Here is a 12,847-nt window from a genome sequence, read left to right as displayed (position 1 = left end):
GAAGATTAATTGACATCACCCCTCTAGAGTCAGATGCAATTTCCATTATGTGAAAGCAGCAGAAAGAGAGAAGACTCCAGGCTGGATCCATCTCCGTTGTACAATAAGGTTTTTGTACCCTGATATTGCAAAATTGATGTTATTAAGAAAATATCAATAATATATATATATGAATTGCACAAATTAATATTTCACTTCTAAATTAAGAACCTGCTTTCCTGCCCTCATGACTCATAATGTCCTATCTTGGAGGGGAGGTAGACAGGTTGTTGAGAGGAAAAGAAGGGAGAGAAAACCTTTGAACTCATGAAAGAGCTTTCAGTTTCTAGGAGCCTTGAGCAGTAGCCCTGTAACAGGCAGGGATGTTGCAGAAAGTATCTCTTTCTAATGTTTTTTTGTTACTATTCATTGCAATTCCCAGTTGTAATGATTTGTAAGTGCAGCTCCTAGGATCCGCTCTAGGGTACAAAATTTATGGTGAGTTGCCGTGGCAAAGCACAGCAAGGCATTTCTCGCACTCATCTGTACCCTGGGCCAGCTACATAATTTGTGGGGCTCGATACCAAATGAAGAAACAGGGACCTCCTTTTCAGAAAGCAGGAAAAAGTGCTGTCAAGGGGCTGCCATAGAAAGCTTTGGCTTTCGTCTCTCATTCTGTAGACTGGTCACAGTATTTTTTATCTGCTATTTAGTACTGTGAGTTGTAAGGAAAATTAAAAATTTAAATCATCAGCATTATTTTACCATTCATCTTTATATTGTACAATGCCAAAACAAATGCAGATACAAGAACTTTTACTTGAGCTATGGAATCACCAGAATTATAGTTTGTATTTTCTAGCTTATACATGAGTATGTGTTTTCTTCTTGTCAGGATGGTGGAAACACTGCATAAAACTAATTCAGCAGGTTTTATTTCATTTTTTATTCCATGTGCATCCTATCAACAGTCTCTACCTTTGGTATACTGATGAATAAGGAAGGGCTGAAAGGGAGAGACCAGGGGTAGTCCTATCTTTCCCTTTCCTTCTATGTCATCGTTTTGGTGTATGTGGTTGCCTAATACAGTGAAGTAACAGGAGTAAGATAGAATTCTTATCTATCTGATAAGACAGAATTCTTATTCACGTTCTTAGAATGCCACTGCTGCCTTTGGTGGTCAAGGCAAATTCTGGTTCCAGTTGAAAGAGCCCTCTTGTGGCTGTCAGAACCCCGGCCTATTCAGTCCTAAATGTAACATACTTAACTTGTGCTTGCTTTGAATCTTGCTGAATTCACGCGTGTTGTGGGTCTACCAGAGTTCTGTGCTTCCAGGGAGCATCTTGTATGCTGTGTGCAAATAGAGTTTAATAGGAACTGTGGACAGAAATGTTGTGCATGGCTCCTTTACTCACAAACGTGCTTGATTGTCCCCTTGGTCTCCACTTCCAAAATCACATTCAAACATAAAGTTGTTAAGTGTTTCAGACAGTGACAACAGAGCGTTAAATCCAATGTAAGGTTCTTTTGCACGGGGCCCTGTGTGACTGCGCTGGTTGTGCACCCATGAAGCCAGCCATTTCTGTGTCAGGGGAAGCTGCAAGACAGCTGGAAGACTCTTTCATGTGCTGTGTCTGAAGGAACCCCTCTCACAGCAGCCTGGACTACTGCCCATAATGTATCTACACAAAATGGTTTCCTTGAAACTGACGGAATGCACTGATTTCAAACTCAGTTGAATTAATATCTTAGAGGCAGTTGGATCTATTCAAGGGCTCCCAGCTCTGTGAGGAGTACCTTTCTGATGGGCCTTTGAAACTCCAAGGCTAAAGCTACAGTCAGGTACTCATCATCCAATCAATCTCTATATCCCTTACAGTCGTGTTTCTTTGTCTTTCTCCTAGGATTTCCAGCAGGAGAACTCCAGAAGCCTTTCTTTTGGGGAACAGAATATCCTCGGTAAGTAAACTAAGAAGAGAAGCCAGTTACTGACAGGGAAGGAAGAACATGATGTTTGGCAGAGCACAGAATATAAAGTAAAAAAACAAAACAAACAAACCAAAAGCAAAACCAAACAAAAGAAGGCATGGAACCCAGCATGGGTAGTCCCCATTCTCATCATTGATTGGATGAGAAAGCTAGCCTGTACACAGGGAGCTTTCATTTGTTATGCATTTGTTTACTTACGTATTGATGCATACTGGAAATACATGAACCTTAAAGGACTGTTGGGATTTGAGTTTATGGTGATGGATTTAAACCCATTCCAAATGGAAGAAACGACGTGAAAAAAGGGAAGAAAATTGCTTTTAGAATAGCAAAGAGTCTAGTTTGGTGAGTCCAAGTGTTATTTGAAGGGAAATGGTAGAAAAGAAGTCTGGAAAAGGAGGTTGATGTTTGATACTGGAGTGCTCTGAATTCCAGTAAGGAGCCTGGACATTAGGCAATAGAAGATACTGACATTTTTGGGCAAGTAGAGATAATGAAGTTTGTCTTTAGAAGCATAATCTGGGTAGCTATACAACAGGTCAGAAATGGACAGTGTCCGGAGTTAGGGATTTCACTTTAGAGGCCGTCAATACCAACCGACTGTAGACTCATGTAATTCAGAATTTCCAGACATAGTGGGAATTCTAATAATCATTGTCAGTTATATCACCACTTTTATTATGTGCCTTTGCTTGCTCTGATGCTTTAATGCACGAAAAATGTAGTCTTGATTTTAGTAGTCACTTATATTTTGGTTTGGATCAATGACAATTTGAATATGATTCTGTAGGTTAAAAAGATATAGGATCACATACATATATAAATAAGAGAAATACAGTGGCAATGTTGTTATTTGGGCTTTCCCAGAAGCAGATTCTGTAACAAGGATTCAAGTGCAAGTAGTTCTTCTCAGAGGTGACACCAGGAAATCCACCAGGGCAGTGAAGAAGTGGGACAGGGAAGGAAGGAAACCAATTAACTGTGTCAGATGAATTTTCTATGATGATCATAACGAGTTATCACAAATGAAGTGGCTTAAAACGTGTAAATTTATTAGGTTACAGTTCTATAGGTCAGAACTCCAACCTGGGTCTCTCTGTGCTAAACACAAGATGTTGTTAGGGCAGCATTTCTTTCTGGAAGCTATAGGGAGGAGTCTGTTTCCTTGCCTTTTCTAGCTTCTGGAGGTGGCCCACATTCCTTGGCTCATGGCACTCTTCCTCCATCTTCCAGACTAGCAAAGTTGCATTACTCTGACCATTCATTCATTCATAGTCACATCTCATTCTGGCTCTCCTTATCTGCCTTCTGCTCCACTTAAAAACTTATTAATTTGTGGCTGCTCCGGCTCCGCGTTGCTTCAGGAGGGCTTTCTCTAGTGGCGGAGACCAGGAGCTGCTCTCTAGTTGTGGTGCACAGGCTTCTCGCTGTGGTGGCTTCTCTTGTGGAGCACCGGCTCTAGGCGCACGGGCTTCAGCAGTTGTGGCACATGGGCTTAGTCGCTCTGAAGCATGTGGGATCTTCCTGGATCAGGGATCAAACCTATGTGCCCTTCATTGGCAGGTGGATTCTTAACCAGTGGACCACCAGAGAAATTCTCCTTCACTTTTTTTTTTTAAGCCAGTTATTACTGTGGGCAACTTGAATTCATTTCTGCTGGAAAATTGTAGAATAAGCTTCAGCACAGTTTCATCTCAGGGGCAAGGGAACTGGGGTATTTGTCTTCCAACTCACTTTCTACAACTGATTGAAGGCTGCCGCGGGGTGTTTTAACTCGCTGGCATTGCCCTGCATAAGCCTAGAGGGCTCTGGTGGCCAGAGAAAGCCCTCAGGCAACTAGTTTCAGGTGTTGGCAGCTGGAAGCTGTCAGATTGGTGTGCTTAAAAATGGTGAGTGCCCAGGGACAGCATCAGGCATCGATAAAGCCTACAATAGGGAAGCACTGTCATTAGCATAAATAAAATTGACCAGTTTGTATGGATAAAATCCATTCATATCATCCCAGGTTTCAGCCGTATAGTTTTCATCAGTTTAGTTCAGTTGCTCAGTTGTGTCCAACTTTTTGCGACCCCATGGACTGCAGCACGCCAGGCCTCCCTGTCCATCACCAACTCCCGGAGCTTGTTCAACCTCATGTCCATCGAGTCAGTGATGTCATTGAACCATCTCGTCCTCTGTCATCCCTTTCTCCTCCTGCCTTCAGTCTTTTCCAGCATCAGGATCTTTTCCAGTGAGTCAGTTCTTTGCATCAGGTGGCCAAAGTATTGGAGCTTCAGCTTCAGCTTCAGCATCAGTCCTTCCAATGAATATTCAGGACTGATTTCCTTTAGGATAGACTGGTTTGATCTCCTTGCAGTTCAAAAGACTCTCAGTAGTCTTCCAGAGAAGGCAATGGCAGCCCACTCCAGTACTCTTGCCTGGACAATCCCATGGACAGAGGAGCCTGGTAGGCTGCAGTCCATGTGGTCGCTAAGAGTCAGACATGACTGAGCAACTTCACTTTCACTTTTCACTTACATGCACTGGAGAAGGAAATGGCAACCCACTCCAGTGTTCTTGCCTGGAGAATCCCAGGGATGAGGGAGCCTGGTGGGTTGCTGTCTATGGGGTCGCACAGAATCGGACACAACTGAAGCAACTTAGCAGCAACAGCAGCAGCAGTAGTCTTCTCCAACACTACAGTTCAAGAGCATCAATTCTTCTGCACTCAGCTTGCTTTATGGTTCAGCTCTCACAATCCATACGTGACTACTGGAAAAACCATAGTTTTGACTAGACAGACCTTTGTCAGCAGTTTTCATCAGTGTTCAGAGAGTTTTAATCAGTGTTCAGATATTTGTAATCAATTTTTTTGTATTGTTAAGATTAGAAATTTATATATATTTCCATAAAGTTAAAGACAGACTAAATATTTGCTAAGCTTGCTTCAAACTAAAGAGGGTCCTAGAATTTTTGATGTTGTTTATCATTAGCAGTTAAACTGACCTTCTGTTATTGTGGTTATATGGCTGGACACTTGGACATAGTCAGGTTGAATTTATTGATCAGTGAATTTGTTTATCGTGTCCATGAGATGATTTTCTGATATAAAAGTCAAAATCATAGAAACTTAGGAAATGTTGATGTTCACCTTTATGCTGAGCTAGAGAGAGATTTTTATTTTTTTTCTACGGGTTCTATGTTTTGTATTGAAGCCATCCATCCTCTGTTAAGATACCCATTCAATAATCATTAAGCATCGTTTGGACATTTAGCATTAGAAATATGGTGATGCTGTTGAGATGGGAATCACAGTGTAGTGAGATGGGTTCCCATATATCCATCTCTTTTAAATGGATCTCCTCCAGATCCAATGAGTGGGTATTCTCTCTCCTCACACTGGTCAGCTTAGCCCCCTCATGGGTGTTGTGTCTAATTGTGGTGATATCAACAAGCTGAATTGTTTCCAGAGAAAAAAATCAGGATTTTAAATGGCCTAGGACAGCATATTCCAAAGTGTGTGTCCCATGGAGTAATAATGGAGGTGAATATTCCTTCCCTTCCATTTCTTTTGGAGAATCACAGTACTTAGCAGCATAGAAATTCCCAAGAAGTTCTGCAAGAAAAATCTATCTAAATGTGTTTAATTCAGAGTTCCTAATCTCACTTTTTTCTATGTTTTGTAAATCGCTGTCCTCGAATTCATTACTGAAGAGAAAGAGTTGAAAGAACTTGAGAAGAGAGTATTTGAGGGATAACCTCGTAAGCGTCTTCATGTTTTGAAAGAAAGTTAGGATGGCAAAATTATTTAGTAAATTTAGGGAGGTCAGAGGGTATTCAGCTAGAACACCTGTACCACTCCACCAGACCAATAGATAGGAGAGAGATTCCAGGTCAGCTTTAGGGAGCGCTGTTTTATCTAGAACTACTCAAAGAGGGAATGGGCCGCCTCAGAAGGGGATGAGCTCCTGGTTATTGGACACGCCTAAGAAGAGAACTCTTAGGACCATTTGAATGGGTTTTTTGTAGAGGGAAACTATGCCTCTGCTAAGCAATTGAACTAGATGACCTTAAAGCTGCTTGTAACTCTGAGATTTTTATGAATTTCCACACCAGGCATAGAGTAGCCTTTGCTTGATGACAGAGTGAGATCACAGTTGCTTTGTTGTTGACAGCAAATCCTGTGCATATGTGAAACCCGTTGGGTGGTAAGAACAAAAGAGAAACTGAGTAGGTGGACAAATTGTCATCTTTTCCATTTTATTTTTGGAAGGCTAGATTTTCTCTGCAGGAGTCTTCTTGTTTCTGGCCAGCCAGTCACATTTTAAAAGGCATACAAATTTATTTATTTATTTTTATGACATGCTAATTTAAATAATGTCCATTGATAAAATCAAAGATGCAAATTTAGTGTTATGAAGCATTATCATTGTCAGGCTTAGTCATCTAAAATTACTTTTACTTTTTGTCTCTTGTCCAAAGGATTGTGATTATGTAACTGAGAATTGAAGCTTACAATGATTCAATCATTTTCTGAATTCTCTATTACCCTTTGTGAATAGGAAGCTCTTTGGAGCAGTCCCTCTTAAGGGACATTTATTGCAGAGCAGCTGCTATAAGCCCCCATGGTTCATCCCTTAAATTCATCCAGTCAACAGCATTGACTGAGGCTTGTAGAGGACTGAATACTATTCTTGGAGCTAAGAGGCCTAGAAAAACGAAATGTTACAGGCTGCATAGTGAGGGGTACTGCTGCTAAAATTAGCTCTATGTAGAATTACAAGTTTGTCCCACCCTGCTCTCATAGCTCTATGATTGAAATGCATCATTTTACTCTCACTTCTTTAATGAAGGCTTCCAATGATGGAAAAACAGTAGGAAAGCATTTTTTTTTCAAATGCAAATTACCTTGCAGGAAAGAAATAACAAAGGAAGGAATTGCCACCAAGGGGAAAAATTAAATCTTGCAGCACTTCCTTGGGTATAGTTGTGACAAGGAATTAGCATGTTAAGGATCATTATGTCCTGTAATAACATGTTGCTTCAAATTTCTTGTTCCTTCCACTTATAGGTCCTATCTAGTGCTGGGTGATTTTGATGTTGCATGTCAGGAATCAAGTGAAATATTTTTGTGTAATTACAAATCTCAGGAAGAATCCTTATAACAAGGATTTAAAATTGTCTATAATCCTCATGTGCACATTGAATGACTAAAAGAAGAAACATATTGATCTGATCACTTGCAAGAAATGGTCAAGTTAATCAGTTAGTTAAATTATTGTTACTCATTTACCGTGTCCTAAATCCAGAGAATTTAGCAGCAATCAAGTAGATAAGGGTTTTGTCTCCAGAGAACTTTTAGTTGAAAGAGGAAATCCTAGACATATACATAGGGAAACCCCCTTACTGATTTCCTGATACATCATTTTTGTGTTCTCTTTTAGTTACCTATTGCTATGTAACAAAGTGCCACCACTGTTAGCTCATGATTCTGCAGTTGGGGCAGTACTCCAGTCAAGACAGCTTATTGCTGCTCTGTATAGTATTGGCTGAGCAGCTCGACTGGGGCCATGGGATCTAAGATGACTTCACTCACATGTCTGGTGCCTTGGTTGGGCTGGCTCGAATGGCTGGGCTTCTCTTGTCCTTTAGATGTCTCTCAACGTTTGGCATCTCTCACTTGCTTCACTTGGCATCTCCAGCTCCTTACTCCAACTTCTTTACACTGCAACTGACTTCCAAGAGGGCACGAAAATGGAAGCTGTAAGGCCTCAGCCCAGAAGTCACACCTGGCCCCTTGCGCTGAATTCTGGTGGCCACAGCAAGTCCCAAGGCCCATCCAGTTTCAAAGGGGAAGGAAATAGATTATCTCTTGGTGGGAGGAGGGGCACACGCATTCAGGGTGTGTGGAATTGTCAGCGGTCGCCTTTGTAGGTGAACAGAAATACTCTAACACCTTTTCCAAATCTGGTTCAGGCTTCATAGTCTGCTGTCCACCTGTGAATTTGTCTGTCACAGAAGCAGAGGAATGTGACTACCTTTGAAAGCACGGTGATCCCTTTTAATCTCTGTTCTATTCCTGTTTTATGTCTACATTTGGAAAACAATTTAACTTCTAAGTCTATAGTGATTTTTCAACAGGTTCACAGATGAAAAATAAACAGTATGTTTACTGACAGGATCTTTTCAAAACCTGCTACTGCTTTGGGTGTTTAGAAATATAAACTGCAGTTAGAGTGTGTATATACCCACAGAAGCCTCAGGGCTGAAAGGGACTTTAGAAACCATCACTTTCGTATCCCTGATTTCACTGGGTAGAAACGAAGGCTCATATATGCTCATAGTAACACCATTGGAAATTATAGTTTCTTTGTCTACTTCAATGACAAGGATGTGTTTACTTTTCTTTATTACAGTTTTGTGGATGTGGTTAGTAGAAAACAGATTGTCTTGGCTTTTCATTGAAAAAAAAATAAAGAATTATGCTCTGACATTCATGCTTATAATTTTAACTCATTTATATATTTATGCCATAGATCTCTGAGTTATGGTGCTATAGGAGTAATTGTTGGACATGAATTTACACATGGATTTGATAATAATGGTAAGTACCGATTCAATGTATAAGCTGATGCTTTTATGGTCATGTTGATGATATGGATGTTAATTGTTGCTATTGTCTTTGGAGAGTGGCATCATCTTAGATTGAAGATTATCCAAAGCAGTATAATTGCTGATTGAAAACTCCCCCCCATGTCTTGTTGTATTAGCTTGCAATAAATAAATAATTGTTCCTGTTGGAGATGGGGTAGAATTAAAGCAGACCTTGTAATTTCAGTGAAATTAGTTTTGCATTTAGATCTGAATTGCTGTAGCTGCCACAGTAGTTATAGGAATGACTTTATAGCTTCTCTTCCTTTCTTTATTCAGGATTTTGAGATGCTCTCCCCAGAGGTGTGAGGTCTGAAGATGATTCTACATGCTGCCGAGTTAGGACTCAGTCAGTTAGGATTCTTGAAACTTGGCTAACTGATTCCTTTACACTATTTCAAGGTTTATGCAGTGTTTAATCTCTGTTTTCCTCCATGCTGTCATGTATTCAGAATTTCTTTTAGAAAGGCTATGTTTTCCTGATAATGCATGATATAGAGTATGGTATGTATCTTGATGACATATAAGCTAAAAGAGCAGAGTATTGCCCAAACTAAACAAACGATTGCCCTTTGAAAGTCGTCATTTTAAATCAGAACTCCTTTCTCCTTTGGGCTTACCAGGTGGCTCAGTGTTAAAGAATCCACCTGCCAAGCAGGAGATGTGGGTTTGATCCCTGGGTTTGGAAGATTGCCTGGAGAAGGAAATGGCAACCCACTCCAGTATTCTTGCCTGGAGAATTCCATGGACAGAGCAAGCCTGGCACACAGTGATATACAGGGCAGACTCAGGAACTGCCTAGCCCAAGGCAACACTGTTTAGAGGGACCTCTTTCTTCCATATCTGTGAGATCTCCAACATCCTTTCCTGGATGTCTACCCCAGGGCCAGAGATCCTTTTGGTTCCTCTCCTTCTGGATAATTCTTTACTCCCAGCAGCCTTTCCTTAATCGCTGGAGTTTTTTTTGCTCCCCTTGCCACCCCTCCCTGTTGAAATGTAGCTGCCTGGGAATCACCTGAATCCCCTGAGCTGCATGTGGGTTATCTGAGAGGAGAGTCTTAGCTAAGAAACAAAAACCAGTAGTGGTCTCTTGGTTCTAGGCTCTTTTTTCCGTGGGAAACTTCAGTATAGTTCTCCCTCAGAATCTTCTGGCAGCCTTTTGGACAGAATCTAAAGATGGCACTTCATTCTGTAACCAATACTTAGAAGAGTGCATTGCACAGTAACTATTTAATGATCTCTTGGTTAGCAGGTCAAGGACAGTGACTTGGAGCTCTCCAGGGGTGCGGGGATTGAGGTGGTAGTGGCATGCAGCCTTGCTGAAGAGCTCTGGGTCATTTTCCTCAACACCTTTGCTTTGGGGACTTTCTTCTAAGCTCAGTGAGAAGTTCTCTGTGTAATTAAATTTAAACCAATAACAACCTTGAGTATAGGCGATATTCCAGATACACCCAGAGTTGTTGTTGTTGTTGTTTTTGAGGGATGCAGGGAAAATGAACAATGAACCTGTAGCAAAAAAGCATGTATAACTCATCTTTATTTCCATTGTGTTTTGGAGATTTCCATTCTTGTTCCAAGTTCTCTTTTTAGAGCAACCTTCCTTGTCAGAGCAGGACAGATGGGCCTTCCATCTACACTGATGGCTGTGGAATGATTCATAAGAGAGGTTTTATATGTCTCTTGGCTGCGGGCAACTTGGAGGAAACACGATCCTTTTAGCGCTGAGTCAGGGGCTGTGGTCTCAGGGTGTGAGTGACTCACCGAGGCTGTTCCTATGGATCATTTGGAATTTCACAAGCAGTGGTGCTTTGACTCCTTCCATGGGCTTTCTGAAGGCAGCCATTTCATTTCATGATTTAGAGAATATTTGGGGTCAGCGCAGGTAGAAACAATCTGAGATTGGTCAAGAATGGTACATTCCATAAGTTGATAAACCTTAAAGTATCCTTGGTTGCTTAGAAGTACAGAACTTCCTCAGACCTTTTTCTCTTTTCCTCACTTTTTACAATTAATTAACCTGTGACACTGGACAGAAAGCAGGAAGTGCTTCCAGGAGTGGTCCCTGATACTGGGACTGTGTTTTTAAGGCTTGCTGAAGTGAAGGAAAGGGAAGATGAAGAAATTTATTTGTTTCCATGAATAATGCGAATATATTTTAACTTTCCTTTTGGCCAGGTCGAAAATATGATAAAAATGGAAACCTGGATCCTTGGTGGTCTATGGATTCAGAAGAAAAGTTTAAGGAAAAAACAAAGTGCATGATTAACCAGTATAGCAACTACTATTGGAAGAAAGCTGGCTTAAATGTGAGTACAACTGCAGTGAAGGGGACATGTTGTGAGTCATTTTTCCTCATGTAGACACTAGCTTGCTTTCGACCACTGATACTCAAAATATATTTCCCAGGTCAACAATGTCAGACTCCCTGGGGAACTTGTCAGGAATACAGATTCTTTAGTCTTAATTCAGACCTACTGACTCAGAGTCTTGGAGTTGGGGAGTGGGGGTGTAGGGGTAGGTGGGAGGGTGGGGCCTGGTAGTCAAGCGTTTTGTCTTTTCATAAGCCCTCTGGTGATTCTGATAGAAGTTACATTTGAGAATTATAGGCCTAAACATTAGTCTGTTCTCCTAGATTCAGATTAGTACAGAAAACTGTGCAGCAAAGATAAATAATAAAATTCTCAAAAATCTAAACTCTGTATCATTAGAAAGATTTCTTTCCAAACTACTGCTTAGCTTTAATTCATTGAAAAAAAAAATCACCAGTTTAAAGAGGGCATGGCAACCCACTGCAGTATTCTTGCCTGGAGAATTCCATGGACAGAGGAGCCTGGTGGGCTACAGTCCATGGGCTCTCAAAGAGTTGGACACGACTGAGCACACATGCCACAATTTTGTTTTAATTTTTAAATTTGTCTGTTTTTTATTGAAGGATAATTGCTTTACAGAATTTTGCTGTTTTCTGTGAAACCTCAGCATGAATCAGCCATAGCTATACATATATCCCCTCCCTTTTGAACCTCCCTCCCATCTCCCTCCCCATCCCACCCCTCTAGGTTGATACAGAGCCCCTGTTTGAGTTTCCTGAGCCATACAGCAAACTCTCATTGACATGCCACAATTTGAATTCATAACTCTGAATTGGTTAAGAGCTCTTAGATAAAGAAGTTTGAGCAAAAGAAAAAAAAAACTTTTAAAATATTGATTTTCTCTTATATATACTTAGATGCATTCTTATAAAGACACAGATTTGATTTTATACATGCTTTTTCTGCGTGAAATATTGTTCCTTTCCTTTTTTGTCTTCATCTCTACTGCCTTTCCCTTTCCCTCTCATTGCTTTTATCTTCCCCACCTATAATCCATCTCAATAACCTGATACACTTTTCCCCAGGCTCACATAGAGATAAACACACACACGCATACACATGTGTGTACACCACACACCTGCCTTTACTTCATTGTTTTCAGTGGCTGCCTAAAAGTCCATGGTGTGAATGTACTCTTAACACAGCGGTATCCAGCCTTTTTGGCATGAGGGACTAGTATCAAGGTAGACAGTTTTTCTTTGGATGGGGTGGGGGATGTGGTTTTGGGGTGATTCATGTGCATTACATTTATTGTGTACTTTGTTTCTGTTATTACATCAGCTTCACCTCAGATCATCAGGCATTAGATCCCAGAGGTTGGGGACCCCTAGTCTAACACAACTGACTAATGTCTTGTTGAGGGGTTACACTGTGTCTCCAATTCTTTCTCCATAATAAATACTGTGGCACTAAATACTCTTATTATGTATATATTCTTTTTTTTTCCCTATAGGATAGTTTCCTACTGTTCCTAAGAAGTTATAATATTTCACATTTGTACCAGTGATGTGTGGAGAAACATTTATGTATTATTTCCTTGTCAATTTATGATAACTTTAAAAATATTATAGATGTTAAAATTTTATGTCATTTATATTATAGTATTTCCCCCTCAATATATTTCTCATCCATTGTACTTTGTATATGGTATTTTTTGACAAACAAAATTTAAATATTTCCATAGAGTCAAAAGATACCTCTTTTTTATATATTTCCATTCTATATCATATATGAAATCTCCTAGCTTTCCTGGGATGGAGAAGGCAATGACACCCCACTCCAGTGCTCTTGCCTGGAGAATCCCATGGACGGAGGAGCCTGGTGGGCTGCAGTCCATGGGGTCACTAAGAGTCGGACATGACTGAGCGACTTCACTTTCA

At 40.5% G+C, this 12,847-nt stretch overlaps 1 protein-coding gene across 2 annotated transcripts in view; it reads left to right on the top strand.

The window, feature by feature from the left end:
• The window catches only part of PHEX (phosphate regulating endopeptidase X-linked), a 203,054-nt gene that overhangs the window by 176,486 nt on the left and 13,721 nt on the right, over window positions 1–12,847 (top strand). For both annotated transcript variants that reach the window (XM_068962504.1, XM_068962505.1), the window contains exons 16-18: window positions 1,884–1,938; window positions 8,484–8,551; window positions 10,774–10,904. In XM_068962504.1, the coding sequence (XP_068818605.1) occupies window positions 1,884–1,938; window positions 8,484–8,551; window positions 10,774–10,904 (254 nt within the window). The remainder of the gene's footprint in view (window positions 1–1,883; window positions 1,939–8,483; window positions 8,552–10,773; window positions 10,905–12,847) is intronic.

The sequence above is a fragment of the Capricornis sumatraensis genome, chromosome X (genome assembly GCF_032405125.1).
Source record: "Capricornis sumatraensis isolate serow.1 chromosome X, serow.2, whole genome shotgun sequence".
Lineage (NCBI taxonomy): Eukaryota > Metazoa > Chordata > Mammalia > Artiodactyla > Bovidae > Capricornis > Capricornis sumatraensis.
This window is presented reverse-complemented; position numbering and strand designations above follow the sequence as displayed.